The 21,197-nt window shown below is 31.2% G+C and overlaps 1 protein-coding gene across 2 annotated transcripts in view; it reads right to left on the reverse strand.

The window, feature by feature from the left end:
- Nucleotides 1-21,197, reverse strand: part of Brd10 (bromodomain containing 10) — an 83,621-nt gene that overhangs the window by 16,000 nt on the left and 46,424 nt on the right. The window contains exons 4-5 of one of the 2 annotated variants that reach the window (XM_027943092.3): nt 18,107-18,186; nt 9,289-9,378 (exon numbers count right to left, since the gene is read on the reverse strand). In XM_027943092.3, the coding sequence (XP_027798893.2) occupies nt 9,289-9,378; nt 18,107-18,186 (170 nt within the window). The remainder of the gene's footprint in view (nt 1-9,288; nt 9,379-18,106; nt 18,187-21,197) is intronic. The other variant, XM_071600621.1, reaches the window with a different exon arrangement.

The following is a 21,197-nucleotide window of genomic DNA, read 5'->3' on the forward strand; positions in this document are numbered from 1 at the left end:
AAGCAATCTCAAGCAACTCACTAAAAGCTTGCTAAGTAAAGCTATGCTTATTTGGCATCATCAGGACAGAAAATTCCACGAAAGTGAAATTTGGATTTTTGCTGTACTGGGAATTAAGCCCAAGGTCCTTCTGCATTCTAGGCAAGCACTCTACCACTAAGCTATACCCCCAATCATTTTCATTTTATGTTGAGACAGGGTCTGCCCCAAAGTTGCCAAGGCTAGCCTCAAACTTACAACCCTCCAGCCTCAGGAGCTGGGATTGCAGATGTATACCACAAGGTCCAACTGGCCTGGATGATGTTAGAAGCAGGGTCAGTGTCTTACTTATTTTTACTTTCTCATACTCTATCACAATGTCTACCACAATAAGTATTCAACTATGTTAAGTAAATTTCTTAGATAACTGATGTTTCCTCCTTACATACAAAAGATTTTTTAAGAATGATAGAAATATTCCTAAATACATCATGTCTTTCAGATTTCCTGGCCACACAATGAATATAATTTAACTTGGAAAAAATTTGGGTCATCATTATTAACAGTTATAGTGTTATGCTTTAACATAGTGACTCTCAGGCACTGTTAAGGTTTCTGATGCTATTACCGATGTTCCTATATTAAATTGGTCTTCTAAGATCTGTTTTTGTAATTTTTTAAAGTCCTTAAAAAACTATCAGTATTTCATGCTATCTATAAATCTGTTTTAAGTGTCTCTTGTCCTAATTAAAAGCAGCTACTACTACTACTTGTTAGAATCATATTTACATTAAAAGAATGGTTCCATGGAAGGCCTTTTTCTATTTTAAGGTATTAGAACATTTACATGTGGACACTACACTCAATTTAGAATTCTTTTGCTTCTTTGCTGGATTCTGTTAATTTTGCTCCAATATTACAATGTATCAGCAGTTTTTCTTTTTCTATAAAATCTGATTAAATGGTAAGAAAATTTTGTTAGTATTAATTCCTTTCAGTTTTTTTATATTATTATTCCCCAATTCACAAAAGGCTTTGAACTAAGGGTTTTCCAAGGATTTTCTTATCTTTTGTAATAAAAATGTCAGAATGATTTAAGTTTATTTTCTGGCCTTGAACTCCCATTGATTTAAGTTAAAACTTTCAGAACAGCAAGGTAATAAAGCAACTGTAGAATTCACATTAATTAGAACTTTGAAAAATATATAACATTTAAAATGTTATTTATATTTGAATAAGTGTGAGACAAATAATTCAAATGGGGTTAAGGCAAATTATAAAACCCACATTATGGAAGCTCTTACTGGTTCAACTCTTCTCAAACTTTATTCTAAGCTGGGAATATACAGTATTTAGTCTCTGCCTGATGTAAGAATATCACACAATCTTTCCTTTTAACTGGAGCTTTCTTTGGAGAAAAAAGAGAGGTTTTTGAATATTGTTTTCATGATAATTTCCCTGCCAACCTTTTTTCTGTCTTTTCTTATTGGTTCTTTTTAGTTATACATAACATTAGGATTCACTTTGACATAATTATAAAAGCATGGAATACAATTTGTTCTACTTCCCCTTTCCTTCCCCCTGTTCCCTTCCTTTTAATCTATTGATCTTTCTGCTATTATAGTTTGTTTTTAATTAATGTCTTGTGGATATATACATGATGATGAGATTCACTGTGGTACATTCATATATGTACATAGGAAAGTTAGGTCAGATTCATTCCACTATTTTTCCCTATCCCATTTTTCCTCCCTTCCCTTCATTCTATTTCACTAATCTTTCTCCTTTTTTTTTTTTTAACCTCCATTCCCTTATTTTGGTATAGCTTCCACATATGATGGAAAACATTCGCCTTTTGACTTTTGGGGAGTGGTTTATTTCACTTATCATGATAGTCTCCAGTTCCATCCATTTACTTTAAACTATGGCTAACTGTAGTAAGTAGTAACAGTGGGCTCTATTAAAACGGGTTAAAATCTGGCATTTAATTGAACAGGGTAATTATTAAATGTCAAAAAATACCCCAAAGCAAGACTTACTGTAGATAAATAAGAAAATATACTCTCAAATCACTCAGTGACTAATTATTTGAAGCTTTATTTGCCTTGCCAGTCATATATTATTTTGCTTGACAATTCCTGTCATCTAGCTTTCCTTTCTATAATTTTGAACATGTAAGTTTATTTCTGAGTGTTCATAAAATTCATCTGCTTACTGGTCATTCCATCTTACAAAACACATAAACAGATAATTAAGGGCAGTGAACAAGAGACTAGGGTGTTGGGTGACTTCTGAATAAACACAATTTGAAAACAAAAATATAAGCTTATAAAAGTACAGGGAACCAGGTGCAGTAGTTCACACCTGTAGTTTCAGGTATTCAGGAGGTTTAGGCAGAGGGGTTGCTTGAACCCAGGACTCCAAGCCATGCCTGGTCAACACAGAGGAACCCTATATACTGGGAAAAAAATAATAGTACAGTTACTAGCCCAAGTAATCCAGATTAAAATTAAAACTTATCCCTAGGGTTTAGGATAAAATTCTAAACTCTGTAAGTGAATTCCTTGAAGATAAAGACTCCTTATCAAATCTCTGGTAGTATACAAAACAGAAGACACTCAGGAAATATCTGCCTAGTGAATAAGACTAGTATCTGTAACTAAGGTAAGAGAAAACTTAGTTTATCTGCTGCTGTGTAATGTTTCAAAAAGGTCATTTTAATTTTTTGAACTTCTAAATGACTAAAGACAAAGTGACTCCCTTCTATAGCTGAGATGGTTTTTGGTCTTATTAACCATTAACTAGTTTACCAGAAAGAGCTACAATAAGAAAACTTTATAGGGCTGGGGCTGGGGCTCAGTGGTAGAGCACTTGTCTAGCACGCATGAATTGAACTGGGCTCGATTCTCAGCACCGCATACAAATAAATAAAATAAAGGTCAATCAACAACTAAAAAAATAAAAAAAGGAAAACATTATATACAATGAAGTAATTATCAAAACCTTAAATAGGGTTGTAGTTGTAGCTCAGTGGTAGAGCGCTTGCCTAGCATGTGTAAGATACTGGGTTTGAACCTTAGTACCATATAAAAATAAATAAATAAATATATTGTGTCCATCTACAACTAAAAATTTTTTAAAAAATATTAAATAAAACAATTTTAAAATGGTTAGCAATTACTACAACCATATTTACAACCAAAGCCATTAAATAAAGTCAATGAGGGTTTATTGAGGACTCTGATTGTACTTAAAAGTTTCTTACACTGCAGTAAAATAGATTTTGTACTGTTTAAAAAATGTTGATTTGATACCTAACTACATAAAAATGGAATATATAAGCCGGATGTGGTGCCTGTAATCCTAGTGGCTCAGAGGCTGAGGCAGGAGGATCACAAATTCAAAGCCAACCTCAGCAATTTAGCAAGGCCCTAAGCAACTTAGTGAGACCTTGTCTCAAAAATAAACAAATAACAACAACAACAAAAAAAGCACTGATGATGTGGCTCAGTGGTTAAGTACCCTAGGTTCAATTCCTGATATTAAAAAAAAAAAAAAAGGAATATATAATGGAAAGGGAAAAAATCTCATAATCCTTCATCATAATAGAGCTAAAATTTTCTTTTTTTATGTGATAGAAAATAAAATTAATGTTTGATAATTTCTTTGACTTCTATCAGGCTTTTTGTATATGCAACAGTATTCTACATGTTGAGTCCATATAAATTCATGCAATTAAGTAAACTTTAACATGATTTTACAATAGTTTTCTATTTATCTGTGTATCATTCCTCACTATATTTTAAGTTTTTAACTATACTGTATTTTTAAAAATGAATAAAGAAAATACATATACAACCATATTATTTATAACTATGAATCCTCTACTAAGGAAGCTAAAAGGTAAAGAGTGAACATATTTGTCATAAATTATAATGAGCTGAAGACAGCTAAGACTGAGTGGAAGCTAAGGTTAAGAATCCTTCTTAAGGGTTGGGGTTGTGGCTCAGAGATGGAGTGCTCACCTACCATGTGTGAGGCACTGGGTTCGATCCTCAGCACCACATAAAAATAAAGATATTGTGTCAATCTATAACTAAAAAATAAATATTAAAAAATATATACTATCTCATGGAATCATGAAGAGTAAATAATGATACTGACATTTGAAAAGTTTCATCAAATACAAATCTAAGTTAGAAGTACACGATGTAATCCCATTAGAGGATGTGGTATTATTTCACTGATTGTCACTAACTTTAAACACATCAGCTTGTTATCTCCCCATAATAAGTTGACAGCAGCATAGAGAATAAAAGAACAGGGTACTCAGCAAATACAGGATTATACTACAGTATTATAACCTTAGTACAACTGACATTTGGGGCCAGATGATACTCTGTTGTGGTAGAATGTCACATACATTGTAGGATCATTAAAATGTAAGATATTCAACAGTATCACTACCCTTTATCCATTAAAGGCCAATACAATCTCTTCAACTGTGACCAAGAACTGTCTTTAGACATTGCCAAAAGTCTCCTAGTGAGGGGAAGGGGATAACTACTGGTTTATACAGAACTCTGTGACCCCAAAACAGGTGCCATCATTTCTCATCTAATCTTCTGACTTCTCTAATATTTACTATATTATGAATTTAAATTATTTTAGAAATATTAACTTTATTCATTCAAAATTCCTTAATAATTTTAACACACCTTTTTACATACTATAATCATCATGTACATATTATTTTGTATGTTCTTAAAATACAACATTTCACAAATATTTTCTTGTAGTAACAATGTCCCACCAATATTTCATTTTATTAGTATATGATATACCACTGTATCAATATTATAGTTTGGTTAATCATTTGCCTACTACTGGACATATGAGCTATTTCCAAATTTCCACTATTAAAGGTAGTTTGTTAAACACACCATTGTGTATATCACTTCTGGGGGCAGGAGAAGAGAAATTCAAAGAATAGAATTAGATCCCAAGTATTATCCCCGTATCAAAAAGCAAAGGCAGTTTTATGGCTTTTCTAACATACTGATAATAAAATCTAGTAATAATTGTAATTTGCCTTTAATACTGTTCAAAGTTGAGGTACTTGAAAGTTAAAAGATGTGTTAGGAAAAGATATGGTCTTATATTTAAAATCTTAATTTTTCCATATTGATAAGACTTTGATTATCATTATATGATCTAGGCATGGCTTCTTCTTTTATAAATAACATCTTTTTGTTGCCAAATTTTAACCTTTCCTTATAACCAATCTCTACATGAATCCTTCCTTACTGTAAGATTGAAACCTTTTGAAAATCTAAACTATGATGTAAAGCAGATAAGATGAAAAACTAGCTCACATGAATGCTTGAGAAATCTTCCAATTTTCACTATCTATAGAGAAATAATGTGTAACAAATTTCAAACACAATAGCATCAGGTAAATTTATCAATACCTTAATTTTCTATTTTTTAGAAAACAAAAAATTTCCTAGATTGGAAAGGATATTTTTCCAAGTGATTAAACAAAATACAAATTTGACTTCAATTAAAACAAAAAATGAGGAGCTGGTTTTATAGCTCAGTGGTAGAGCACTTACCTCACATGCATGAGGCCCTGGGTTCGATCCTCAGCACCAAATAAAAATAAACAAATAAAAATAAAGATACTGTGTCCATCAAAAACTAAAAAAATATTAAAGAAAAAGCAAAAAATGTGATTTCTCCTTTAGATTTTCTAAAGACTCTTATGATCTAAATAATGATGAGAAAAATTAAAGGACTCTGTCAAAATATTTTAATTTACCTCAACCAGAGGCTTCACTTTAAACCAATCTAAGGTAGATAATTAAGTTAGCACTTCAGGATCCAAAGAATGTTGAGTCACTTCTGAATTAAGTGATGTGATCAAATGAACTGAGTAAGCTCAAGCAAAATTAAAGCATTTTTCTCTTTACATGATTAACCATAAAGGGAATTACCTGTCTTGCAAGAATGAGTAAACAATCTAGATTTAAAAAACTGTACATCTTCCATTACAAAGCCTCTTAGAGGTTAAAAAAAGAAGTTTAAAAGGTTTTTAATATTAACATAATAAAACTGTTTTAAAATATGAAGTCTGTTACTGAAAAAAAAATGATAACTTTTTAAATGGAATGTTGACCCAGTAGAGAAAACAGCATCATTCTTCCTAGTTGTTTTGGAAAGAAAAACTATCTTGAAAGGCTCTACAGAAAAGAAGCCCTCTGAAGCAGCTAGTTGTTTATATGAATCTGTATTAAATTCTCTATCATGTGTAATTTCTATCTTTAGTAACGACATATAAAACCAAAATTTATATGGAATATATATTTTTTGTTATTGGTGCTATTATTATAGATTTGAACAGTGATAATGAATAACAGAATTGCTTGTGCTTTAAATACTATTTTAGTTTTGACATTGATATCCTCTAATGAAGAGCAATATTAATAGTTTATTTGTCTGGCAATAGTATACGAAGTCCACAAGACAAGCAATCAGTCATAACAACTATCGCTATCACTGAGTTCATGTATTTCATTATTAAGAAAATCCCTCAGGGGATTTTCTGTGAGTCCAATTCTAACAAGTATGGTTACCTGCTTTTTTAATCCACAATGCATCAGCTAGAGCAAATATATATACGCACACAAGAGATGACAACTGACAGACAATCTGGCAATGAAGAAAGACAGAACAAAAGCCAAAAATGGAGAAGACATACAAAATCCTTTAAAATCCACAGGATAAAAGTCTTTTGGTGAATGTTTAATTAAAGCTACTGAAATCAATAGATTTCTTTTCCTTTTCTTTCTTCTTCTTCTTTTTGTACTGGAGATTGAACCTAGGTGTGCTTTACCATTAAGCTATATCCCTAAACCTTGTAATTTTTAAATTCTGAGATGGGGTCTTGCTAAGCTGCCCAGGCTGCCCTTGAATTTGTGATCCTCCTGCCTCAGCCTCCCCAATAGCTGGGATTATAGGCAGGTGCCACAGAGCCCTGCTGATATCAATAAAGTTTTTAGAATAACAACACACTTATTGATATTCATGAAGATGACCTTTTAGTCATCAAAAAGGCTTATATTGTCTTCAATATAGTACAAGTAAGCAAAGAAGTGATTAAAATAAAGATTTTAGTATTAAAAGTTTAAGTTTTATCTAGAAAATTCAGTTAAGTGGAATACCTTATTTCCAAATGATGCCAAACAAACTGGTATTAAATATTAACATAAACATTAATAAAGTCAATTTGTGCAACTGACTCAATTAGATTCTGTAAAACAGGAAACACTACTGAGATGCAAACTTTTATAGTCTTATTTGCTTTATGGTATGTGGCCATTTCATTGTTTGAAATAATATGTTCATGTAAATAATCTTTTAGGAAGTTTATATCATAGGGAAACAGCTCACATGTTGGTAATCTCAATAAAATTATCCCTGCTAAGAATAGTTCCAAGAATTTCTACTTCTTGTCCTTTATTGAAAATATGAGGGACCATGAATAAATTGTTTAGAGACCCAAAATCCAATCAATTACTTGATATGTAATCTAAAGTTTTCTGAAAAACATGCCTTCAAGGACTACAGTGTCAAATGTTTGGAGTTTGTTTCCTCTTATTTTTCTTGTACTTGATTCTGTGAAGGAAGGCAACATGCTTGTACTTCACCAATAAAATGAGGTGGATGGTTTTACCGAAAAACCCTAGGATGTTTTCAAGTTTTTCTCTTCTAAACATGCTGTAAGTAAGTCAAGTATGCTTAAAACTATGCATTAAAAACAAATAAACTCTTAAACTATAATGTGGGGACAAATTAAAGTTATGTTTAACTGTAGCATAAGAAATTTAGCAAATTTATTTAATAGAATTCTGTTAAGTCATGAATTATGGAAAACTAAAAACAAGTAACTTCTACAAAAACAATGAATTATATGGATTTTAAAAAGAGACTACTTTTTCTACCTCAGAAAATAATGAGTCTTTTATGAATATAAAACATTAAATACATTAAAAATTAATCTGGCTACAGAGAAAATATTCTCATATTTTTTTTGAGAAATATATCACAGCAGTAAATTTTAATGAAATAGTCTTTCATATCAAGAGACTTTCCAGATACCTAATGTATGAAAATACAGGGATCTAAACCATCTTTAATGGAAATTTTATGTAGTATATAGTTTTTCTCATTCTCAGTATACTGAACACAGTCTTCTTGCTAATTTATGATTATTATTATGAATATTATTTTACCTCTTAAAGTAATATTCTCAGAAGTATCCCATGAGAGACTTCTGTAATGCTTAAGGTTCTTTCACTCTAGTACTGAATAACTTCAAAAGGTTGTACTTTTGTGGCGTTTCAGCCTCCTGCCTCAGACTAACAATATGGCTTTCCTACTAACATGTAAAGTGATTACTACAAATCTGCTAATATCATACTTGTTGAATCATTAACCATATTTTATACATATTTACATTAACAGATTCTAAACAAAGACACAGAGTGGTTTCATGACATTCCTAAGAGACAGAGGCTTTTTTTTTTTAATGACGACTAATTTTCTTCAATGTTTAAAAGCTTCCCATTTATTTATTGGATGTGTTTCAAATTTATGACATAATCTAAAAGTAAATGCCAGTTAAATAGGTGTTACTCATTTAAAAAATAACAAAATTGAGTGTTTTACCAAGTTGGGAAAATAAACATAATGCCCTTATACTACAGTCTCTGAATATCAATAAAATATCAGAAAGGGAAAGTAAAGATTAATTATTTAGAATATGTAGTGAAAGTTAATTTTAAAAATCTTTCATCTGATAAAGGCTCTTTAAAAAGTCATACTGTTAAGAATCAAAACTATCTGGGGCCCAATTAAACAATTTACATCTATTTTCATGTTACACTTAATTAAAAGTTTGTTACTAATGCAATAAACTTCCATTAAAGCATATAATTGTTAATTTGCAAGATAAGCATTATCTAAAACCACTACCAGTCAGAAAACAATCAGTATATTGGGAATTATCTAAATCTACACCTGGTATAAACCAGGCAAACAAATTAATTTACTTGCCCCGGCACCATTTTTGTGTATTAAAAATAAAAACTAGACCACAGGAGAAATAAAAGAAATAATGTTTCTATCTTTCATTGCAAATTTTCAATGTAATCCAGGAGAACAAAATTTTTAAAAGGCTTTAGAAAAAAGGCAGGAATAAATTTTAATGCTGACAATAATAGACAGAACTTTTTGATTAACACCTACCGATTTTTTTCTACTGTTTTCCAGATCTTTGAGTTCATTCTCGATTTTTGTGATTAATTCCCTGAGTTCATCAAGATTAGTGCAAATAAGCTAAAATAAAACACAAAAACACAGCTTGATAACACATAATATAAAACACCCAAAATGTGGTAACAGAAGTTGTTTTAACACACACTGAATTCACAAAATTATTTTTCTCTGCAATAGTGAAAGCTCTGCAGTTTATATTTTAAGAGATATTAACTTATTATGATGTAGGAACTTCAGTTTAATATAAAATAAGCTGAAATCTCAACAATGGTGATCTCACCCCACATCCCCACCTCTTAGGTTGCTTTATAATCCAGGTACTTTCTAAACATTATTAACTTTCAGCCCAGAATGACAAAGATCTGGAAACTCACCCTACATTTCACAGGTTACTGAACCTCCTTTCAGAAGTACTTCATCAGGCAGTCTCCGGGTAGGTGACTAAATGAACCCCTGGAGAACTGTCATTATACATTTACTTTGGTTTGCTAACTATATAATTTGACAAACTTTAGTTATTGCTGTTGGGAGTACCAAAGAAGGGTTACAACTACATGTAATATATTCTAAGACGTGAACAAAATTAAGTACATATTCTTAATATGAGCTTAGTAGTTTTTAATAAAACCCCCCTCACAGCATCTATTTCGTTTCATAATTGTGTGGCTCATTTTATTTTACCTTGATAACTTTGGCAAATGGCCAAAATAATTGGTTCTTAGTTACTAACAACTGAACTAGCTGGGTTTAATTACTGAAGTTTTATATAGAGAAGTGTCAGCAACAGTAATAAAAATACTAGTTAACTACATTTTAGTTCTTTAAAATTAGAATGAGTTTGTCCACTCAGTTCAATATATTTAAATTTTCCTACAGCGATTTAAGCCATTTGAAAGCATCTGATGTGAAAAACAAATAGAATACCTCTGAAACAAAACTGCAACCACAGAGAGGAAAAATTTCAGATTAAAGAAAGCCTTGTTGCAACGTTGATATTGTGTAATAATTTAAAATCCTGTACTAATAAATTGTTAATTTCACCATTAACTTGTTACATCCATTAATTTCTACGGAATGGCACTGTTTTCCTAAAAGGCATACTTTTATTAGAGAAACAAACAAACAAACAAACAAAACAACAAATGCAAAAGCAGATTACAAGTTAATTCTTATTGGCTACTGAATGACAGAAATAGGACTTGGGAAGCTCCTTAAATTTCCTTTATTATTTATTAGGTTAAAGCATACAAAATTGCTGATATACTTTTGATCTTAAAAATGGCTACATAGTTCAACCTAATAGATTAAGAAAAACTGTCACAGATATCATTATAACTAGTATTAATAATTACTTATTAGAAATATCTATACAACTTCAAACTCACAAACTTGACAAAGTAGGGAAAATATGTACTTAAGTAATACAAATAAAAAAATTTCAGGATTGGGGTTGAAGCTCAGTGGTAGAGCACTAGCCTAGTACACATGAAGCTCTGGGTTTAATCCCCCCCACCCCCGCCCAAACACACAAACAAAAACAAAAAACAAAACTCAAAACAGGAAAACAAACAGCCCTCCCCAAAGAAAATTAAACACAGTAATGTAATAGGAAAATAAAGCTGATATTTATTAGAACATTCCAATTTGCCAAATCTGGTTGTGGAAGAAATGTTGATGGTCAAGCAGTGGACTGGCCAATTAAGTAAGTGCCTCTAGAACTAGATAATGTCTTCAGCTTCTATTATATCCATAAAACTATAGAAAAATGTTGGCCCTACAGCAGGCTTTTAGTAATTAATTACTCAGTGAGGACTAAACTTCTTGTAGTATAATCTTCCATTATGACAACTATGTCAAATTTGTCCCAGACCTGCAGATGGCTCTCTTTCCCCTGAACTTGCTGTATTGGTTAATATCATAGCACAAATTTCTCACTTGCACATAGAATGCTCAGAGAATTTTTTGCTTAGATCTTCACTGCATCACTATACAAGGAGTAAAGGTTTAGTTTACATGTAGCTTGTAGAAACTTACAGGAACAACAGACATACACTCATATAAGTAAACACATCCTAAAAAAATGTTAAGACCTTTTACTTATTGATTAATCATGAAACCAACAAATATTTATATTCCATCAAAGGAATAGACAGCACTGTTCTAAGGCCAAACCGTGAATGACTTCCAGATCTCAACAGCTATATAACACTTTCAAGAAGCTTACGGAGTTAGTAAGTTGTACTAAATCAGTGCTTCTCAAACTTCAACATGTATAGAACTACACTGGGATCTCATTAAAACACCATTTTGACTTAGTAGGTCTCAAGTGAGACCTGTTCTGCAAATGTAACAAGTTCCTAGGTATAGTCTGTAGATCACACTTTTATGTAGTAAGGTACTAAATGATTATGAGTTATAAATCAGTATGGCTACTGAAACATTTTGGTACTATGAAGCTAATGAACATAAGAAGTTGAAAGATTAATTTCCAAATATGGGATGGCATATTAAGTGCATGATAGTAGGACAAATATTAAAATAAGTGACATGACTCTTTTTGAGGGTCAAAATATTTTTATCAATATTTCTTTGAAGCTATATTAATATTTACATAACAATTTATATATTTGTATTGTTATATTTGTTGTTTATATAGCAATTTATGTTTATATGCTAATATGTACATTCTTTCTATAAATACATTTAAGATATATCTAATATGCAATATATAGAATCAGGTAGAAAATTCTTCTATAAGAACATAATTAATTTGACTTATGCCAATTCTATGTCATATGCAACTCTATTTCCTTTTTACAAAGTAAAGAATGTATGTGGACTTTAAACTCAACACAATTTGGACTGGTATTTTAAAAACAGAATTAATTCAATAAGTTCACCTTAATAAGGAGAACAGATGCATTTTTGGAACAAAGCAAAACACTTTATTAATACCTCCTCATTAGCTAGAATTTGAAAAACATATTTGAGGTACAGGACCTCCAGGGACGAAAAAGAAAGGCTCCAGCTCAGATTACAGTCAAGCCACATTGCCAACAATGATGAGAGGAGGGTTTTCAATCATACTGCAGAGTTACAGATACCCTGATACCCCAGACGAATCTAGGTTAAAAAGTTATATCTCCAATTCACATCACAATGACACACTAGTAGAGGAAACTATAGAACTCAAAAGACTAATCCTTCCATTATATTCTTTCAGGGTTTTTTTTTTCTTTGTTTTTTTGGTAGTAGTGGGGGAGAGTGGGGATTGAATCCAGGGGCACTTAACCACTGAGCCACATCACTAGCCCTTTTTTATATTTTATTTAGAGACAAGGTTTCACTGAGTTGCTTAGGGCCTCACTAAATTGCTGAGGCCAACTTTGATCCTCCTGCCTCAGCCTCCAGAGCCACAGGGATTTATAGGCATTGTCACTGTACCTGGCTCTTTCAGGTTTTTTCCCTAAATGAAACAAAATAAACACAAATTCCTAACAAAAATTGAATATGTATTATAGTTTTATGCCTCTCCTCCCCTATCACTATAATGGCAATCAAATGAACACCAAGATTACATCTCAGAAAAAATATGTAATAAATAATTCCTTAATTTATTGCTTAAGTTACTTAAATTCTGCCCTTCAGGTAGAAATTCAATATGTTTAAAAGGTATTTATTTGTTACAAAAAAATATAAGGTAGCATACAAAATACAAACAACATGGTAGATTTTATTTAAAAGCAAAGCCAAGGGAAAATTATGTAAAGTAAAATTATATCCAAACAAATGGATCACATTTGTTTCCATTCTCAAAAAATGATCGTATTATTTATTATAAAATGGTAAGCTCGAAATGTATAATGCAAATTCAAAATTTATATTGTATTCAAATTAAAATTATGTTAATATCTGTTTTATATGGAAGGAGACCCTCACTGTTATATAAAATTACATATAAAAGGATGTGAGGGGAAAGGGAAAAAAAAAAAAAAACGAGAGGGAAATGAATTACAGTAGATGGGGTAGAGAGAGAAGACAGGAGGGGAGGGGAGGGGAGAGGGGATAGGAAAGGCAGCAGAATACAACAGACACTAGTATGGCAGTATGTATAAATGTGGATGTGTAACCAATGTGATCCTACAATCTGTACACGTGGTAAAAATGGGAGTTCATAACCCACTTGATTCAAATGTATGCAATATGATATGTCAAGAGCATTGTAATGTTTTGAGCAACCAATAAAATAAATAAATAAATAAATAAATAAATAAATAAATAAATAAATAAATAAAAACTATCCAGACAAGCTGGGGCATGGTGGTGCACACCTGTAATCCCAGTGACTTGGGAGGCTGAGGTATGAGGATGGCAAGTTTGTGGCCAGCCTGGGGAACTTAAAAAGACTGTCTCAAAAAGGGGGGAGGGGAGTGGGCAAGGGGACCAAAGCTATGGTAAAAGCACCTCTGGGTTCAATTCCCAGTACCAAACCGAAAAAAAACAAATAAAAAACCAAAACAACAACAAACAAAAACCAAACCAACGAACAAAACAAAACAAAACAAAACAAAAACTATGCAAACAGGAAAAATATTTCTTAAGATCACCATACCAGCAATAACGAGTACATCAAAACCTGTAAACAAGGATATCATTGTGGCATGAAACTTGTTAACAAACAAGTTAACAAAATACTTTTTACTACCACATAATTAAAAATTGATGTTTTGGGCTGAAGATGTAGCTCAGTATGGAGTATTAGCTTAGTGTGCATAAGGTCTGGGTTCGGTACCCAGTACACAAACAAAAGCTGATGTCTTTTTCAATGCACTGTATTTTAAAAATTGGAAGCTTAAATGGGGCTATGACAAGATTACATACTTTCTATGACATTTTGTAATAATTACATACAAAAGAATTCATACCAGATTTTTCAAATACTAAACAGACTAATTACAAGAAAAGAATTTTGGGGTAAAAACAAATTTATTAGGAAAACTGACATTTAAATTTCAGTGTAATGGTCTTATGTTAGAAACTGATAACGAATACATAATATAGTCAATGTAACAAAATCATTATCTGTTAATTTGCTATAAAAACCTAATTTATCATAATACTGAAGTAAGGATAAGCATAAGTTTTTACTATGTGGTCAAATACATTATTTGGTTTTTAAAAATTGTTTAAATTAATCTTTTAAAGACCACTTTTAAAGACCAAAACTTAGATTTAATTCAAGGTCATTAGCTGGAAAAAGTGCTAGGGTCAATAACAGATGTTCTTAAGCCAATTCTTAATTGATTTTCCAACTTGTAATACAACATTTTTCATCAGAAGCATCTAGCATGCTTATTTGAAAAAATAAATAATAAGAATAGCTAAAATAGTAAGCTATATAATTTAATCTTCACAACAATACTATGAAGGTATTATACCCCTCTGTACAAATGAGGAATTGGAATCACAGAGGTTAACTAACTTATTCAAGGTTTGAGTCAGTAGGTACAACGTAGAGCTGGCATTCAAACTTGAATAGCCTAGTTCAAGAATCAATGTGTTTAACCATGCAGATTACTGGTACCCATCACAGTTTCTGGAGGATAGAAAAACAGGAATTTCAAACATGAATTCTTCCTAAAGCAAATAAGGAGGCAAGTTTGATTTTTAGCTTTTAAAAAGCCAACAAAAACACTTTCAAAATAAGGTCAAAACAGGTTTCACTTATTTTGAGGAGTGGTGGTGGTGGTGGTTGTACTGGGATTTAACCCAGGGTCTTGCACATGCTAGGCAAGCAACAATACTACTAAGCTTCATCCCCAGCTTATTTTTTTTTTTTTTTTTTTTGAGACAGGGTCTTGCTAAGTAGCCCAGGCTAACCTTTTACTTATGATCCTTCTCCCTCAGCCCTCCCAGTAGCCAAGATTACAGATGGACTGACCTCAGCCACGTTTCACTTTTGTAATAGTATTTAAAAATAAACTTCACAATTTCATCCCTTGTGTCTAATTATATTTTCTGTCAATTCAAAGAAGACCAGTCTTTGGCAAATAGGTCGAATTTTCAAAAGGGATTTAATATTTAATTCACCAACAGTTTCATTATTTTCAGCAATAAGCTGAATATATTTTAGATAACAGGGGCTATATAGTGGTAGAAAGCTCACTTAGTATATGCAAAGCCATGGGTTTCATCCCCAACACCAGAATGGAAAAAAAAAATTAGGATGGAAAATATGAAGAAAATGTTAAATATTTCTGTATTTTTATGTTTAATACTAGAAACAAGATATTTAAAATAACTCAGCTAAATAAGTCATTTGTATAATCTGAGGTTTTGAATATCATATTACTAGAGCTTTTGTGAAGGCAATAAATTCACTTCTTTATTGATAATAACTGATCTAACATGAAGACAAAAGTTTTTTTTTTTTTTTTTTGTTATTGTTTTTGGTACCAGGGATTGAACTCAGGGGCACTCCACCACTGAGTCACATCCTCACCCCTATTTTGTATTTTATTTAGAGACAGGGTCTCACTAAGTTACTTAGTGCCTTGCTTTTGCTGAGGCTGGCTTTGAACTCATATCCTCCTGTCTCAGCCTCCTGAGCTGCTGGGATTACAGGCGTGTACCACCATACCCAGCGTAGAAGGACAAAAGTTTTGTAATCTGCAAAGTTTACTATGACTAATGCCATCTCCTATTAATGTGTTTATTTGAAGCAACTGACCTGTTCCTATAGGAGACAGTTACCAAATTTTCTTAATGAGTAATACCATGGCATTCATACTGTAAATTTGGCATAAGATATCTTGTTCTCATGAGACTATTCCCCACCTCAGCTTGCCAGCCAGCCAGCCAGTCTGCCAGTCAAATACACATACCTTCCCCAGCTACCTGCCAAACCTTAAGAATCAGGAAGAGGACTTTATTTATTTTGAACAGCTCAATCTAGAAAAAACTTGTACTTTTGACCTTAAGTTTCTGAGAATGATAAGTAGAAGAACAATAACTAAAAGTATCACTTAAAAGAATGGTTTTCAAACATTTTTTGTCTATGACCTATAATCAAATAAAATACATTTTATAATGCATGTCACTGTGCACACATACATAACTAAAACCAAAGTTTCATAAAACAATATAACTATATGTACGTACATTACTACATGTGACACACTTACTAAGCATGATACACTGATAATATCTTTTCTATTTTAATTTTGTTAGCTTAAAAGATAAAGTGTGGTCATGCAATCCACTGAATTGATTTCATGCATCACTAAAAAATGCCATTTGAAATTAAAAAAAAATATTGCCTATGCAATCTATGTCACTTACTAAATGTAAAAACATCTACACACCAACATACAAATGGAGAAAATAAAAATGGGCCAGCAGTGTACTAAGACCTATATTTCTAGGATTAATACTTTGGGGAATTGAGAAAAACATGAATGGGAGAAACAGCAAAGGCTAGCATGACATAAGTGCAAGCATAATGATACAGTATGAGAGCATTAAGTGTTATAGGCAATTGATCATAGAAAGGATTCTAAGTAAACAATAAAATCATATTTTTAATTGAATAGGCTGGGAACCAAGGTTATATATAAGATTCTGTAGAAATATTTGTAATTCATTCAAACATTAAAAATACTATATTCATTAAAGTCATTAAAATAGTTTATTCTAAAATACTGAGATTAAAAACATGCCTAGGGCTGGAGATGTAGTTCAGTGGTAGAGAACTTGCCTAGCATGAGTGAGTTCAATTCTCAGTACCACAAAAAAAAAAAAAATCAAAAATTGGAAAAAAAAGTTATTTTAACTGTTTATTTAAAAATATTTGATCTTTACTAGTTAACAACTTCCTCCAAATAGGATTTTCTTAAAATCCAAGAATAGATGTGTCCACATTTTCTGAATATATATAACTGATAAACTCATATAATATTATCAATATTTTCATAGTTATTGCTTTTTAAATTTTTATTTCTTATTGGTTTGAGACCCACAAATTCATCTCAACATTCATTATCTTTTGGTAATAAGGTATGAACTTAAAAAACTTTAGGAAATGGATTAGGCAGACTACAACAAAGAAAGTGTTATTTGTTGAAAAAAACACGTTTTCTATAAAACAGAAAATATAAGCATATGTAACTAAAGTAAGATTCTCTGCTTATCCCTAGTATCAGCTACAAACAAAAGCTCTTCACATATTCATATGGCAGTACATATGATCATTATTTTGTAGAAAAGACCATTTCATTTAACCTTTACTCAATATTCTTTCTGAAGCTCATATACAGCTAAGAATTAAAACATCTGTTTCAAGTTTATAAATCGACTATTCCATACTGCCCAAAGAAATGAGAATGGATTATCTAGGCAATATTATCATGTACAAATTATGATTTGTTCTTGACTTTCATTTTCATATTTGCTTAATACATACATAGACAAAAAATACTCGTATGCACATATACAAATATATACATATATTTCCATTAAACTACTTCTATGAAACGCAGTTAACATATGAAAAAACAGGGTTGTTTTTTTTTTTGACTATCAAGAAAGAAAAAGAGGTAAAAAGTTGTGATACACTAGCAGATTAAATCTTGGTTACGTATCTGTACTTGCAAAGAAAAAAACTTTGTCAGAAATACTCATTAAAAGTATGTTACAATTTCTTGAAATTCAGCCAGTCTCTCAAGGAAAATATAAACACTGACACAAAAAAATTAAACCAAAAAATTTGAGACAAAGTTAAAAAATTTACCTGAAATTCTGGTACAGTAGGTGACTTTGTGACAGTTTTCCTCTTCTTTGTGATTGCTTTTTTAGAAACGGATTTTTTTCCTTTCAAGATTAAAAGAGAAAAGCTTCATAATGCTGTTTACAGCACTTCATTAACAAAAACCAAATTACATAGAGCCTTGAAAGTTAAATTATAACTAACAGATGGCTGCTAGTGAGTCAAATAAAAATGATGAATCAAACAAGCCCAGCAAAAGCAAACATTAAACTGTAACTACCTGTAACAGACACATTAACAAATGCTGTCTTGTTTATATAAGAACCAACTATTACTATTCCCAATGTGTTATATAAGTATCAGAATTTATTGCAATAAGATTAGAAAAAAAAGCCACAGTATTACTATTCAGTTACTAACTACATTCACAACTTAAAATGAGATGACATTTGGGGAAAAAAACCTTACCTTTAATAATGACTTCTGCACTCAGGAACTTGCAATAAGAACTATATCTGAAGATTATGGTCTCTAGACAACCTAATGTGAAAATCTCCTCAGTAGCTTAAGAAACAAAGGTTTTTCTATTCCTTTAAGCTTTGCATTCACCTAATGGGCTTCCCTTGGCAGTATTCAATCCACAGTTTAAAAAGAAGGTAAATATCTCCCTTTAAAGTGTACCTAGTAATTTGTGCAATCAGAAATCATTGGGAAAAATAAATGTCATATTCTTAAAGAAACCCAATTTGTAGCACACATTTAAAGTCTGTTTCTTTGCATTTAACTTAACAAAAAAGGATACACACAGAAAACTTTTTTGTATGTTTTTCCACATTTGCAATTAGCAAAAATCAATTAATAAATTGCTGTTAATTATTCAACAAATGCTAGATATAGTATACTATAATTTATTAATACAATTAGAAATTATAAAATGAAGGCCTTGTCCTCCAAGAGTTTATAATCTAACAAGGGCAAAAAAATTAAGTGATGCTTCTATGTTAATTTTGGCTCATAATAATTTGTAGGCAAAAATCAACTTAAAAGTTATTTTTTCAAAAAGGAAAAGGAGTAAACAGAGTAAATTTGCTGTACATAATTTTAAAGTTTCTTATTTTCCTAAATAGATATAATCTCAGATGAAAGATTGTTTTTATTGCAACATTTTATTCAAGATAATTGATAAAATTCCAGTAAACAATATAATTGCACTATTTTCTGTATTCCTTTTTAATCATATCACAGAACCATAATTTAAATAATTTCCAACTTTTGATTCAAAATGTATGTATCTGCTGAGATTCACAAATTTAAATTTTACTGTCTTGTTTTAATAAGTATTAACTTGCTGTCATTTGACATTTGCTTTTATTTAAAATAAAGTAATCTAACATATATTTCTTTTCTCATCACTGTTATTTGCTCTGTGCTTACACTGTACCTATAATAAAACTAAACTTGTATGAAAATAGGTGAGTGGGTGGGTTGCTTAAAAGAGCAATACTTGGGGAGAAGTAATTAAATTCTTGGTATCTCCATGATACAGCTATCTCAAGGGAACTTGTGAATCTGAATGTCAGGATGCCTTTTCTATATACATCATCTTTATTTAGCATTTTTAAAAAAATTATGGGAAAAGATTCAATGAACTTGCTGACCTAAGCCTAGTAAAACTTAATCAAAATAGCAATTTCCAAGGAAAGGAATTCTTCAGTGTAGCCCCTCTGACCTGCAGTACAGCTCTAATTACCTTTAAAAAATTATTTGATTCTGTATTTGTTTGTAAGTAAAAGTCACGCTTGATAGTCCCATGAATTTCTTATTGTTGTCACATAGGTACTAAATTCTCAGTTGACTCTATCAGCCACTCTATTTTAATAGGATCAGAAGCTGAAGTGGTTGCTAGTTATTTCAGTTCACCACTAAAGCATTAGGATGCTTCAAAACTATTAAGTTACTGGAGGCAGTATTCTATAATTATGCAGTGGTTTTAAGATTGAGTTGTGGAACTAAATTACATGGGTTTGAATATTTGCTATAACCACCTACTGGCTGCATGACCTTGAGCAAGCTGCTTTATTTCTTTGTGCAGTGTTATTATCTGCAGAACAGGAATAATTTTACCTAATCTGTGACAATTAAACGAGTTACAACATGCAAAGAGCTTAGAATATTGCTACTATGATCAATAAGTTACTGTTTCTGTTTTAGCTTTAGTGAGAAGAATCTAAGCAGAAAATCTTTAACTTTTCAATTCTTTTTCTTACTCCTTTATTGTAGTTCTTGGTCATATATCCTCTGTGCTATTACTCTACTTTTTACACAAATTAATGACTGTAACATTTAATCATAGAATATTAAAATTATTTAAATATTTGTCTTCCTTACTATGTTGTGAGTTACTGGTGATAGAATCATATTATTCAATTTGTATATGGCCCACAATAAATTCTGAGAAGTGATTCTTAAATACAAGAATACCACTTTTTATCAGAAATTTTGCCTGTCTGGGGATAGGGAAAAAAAAGATAATTATTCACAATTCTTTTCATCTATCTGCCCATTTAATAGTGAGGACAACATTTATCAATGACTTTAAATAATTTACACTATTTACCCGTATTTTACAACATGACCTAGCACTGGTTGTAGGAAGACTAATATTTTTTGAGAGTCAACTATGTGTCAGATACTTACTAAAGTGATTTATATAAATTATCTCATTTAATTCTCAAAGCAACCCAAGGTAGGTGAGGCACCCTATTGTAGTATGGGACAACCAAAGATTAATTAATGTTTTCAAGTGTCACACAGTAAGTATGTACCACAGCCAGAAATTCTAACTCCAAAGTCCAGGCTCCTTCATTATATAATTCTACTTCACAAAAATCCTAGTTACCATTTCCTGACCAATTCAATTCCTACCACATACTAGGCTCCATACATGCAAGATTCTATACATTTGCTAATCTAATTAATCTTTATAACAATATAGCAAAACAGGTACTGTATTGTCTCTTTTTTCATGGATAAAGAAACCAACTATAAACAAACAAAGAAATTAATGAAGGACTTGTAGTTAATATGCAGTGAAACATATACTTGAATCTAGATC

The sequence above is a fragment of the Marmota flaviventris genome, chromosome 13, assembly GCF_047511675.1.
Source record: "Marmota flaviventris isolate mMarFla1 chromosome 13, mMarFla1.hap1, whole genome shotgun sequence".
NCBI classification, from domain to species: domain Eukaryota; kingdom Metazoa; phylum Chordata; class Mammalia; order Rodentia; family Sciuridae; genus Marmota; species Marmota flaviventris.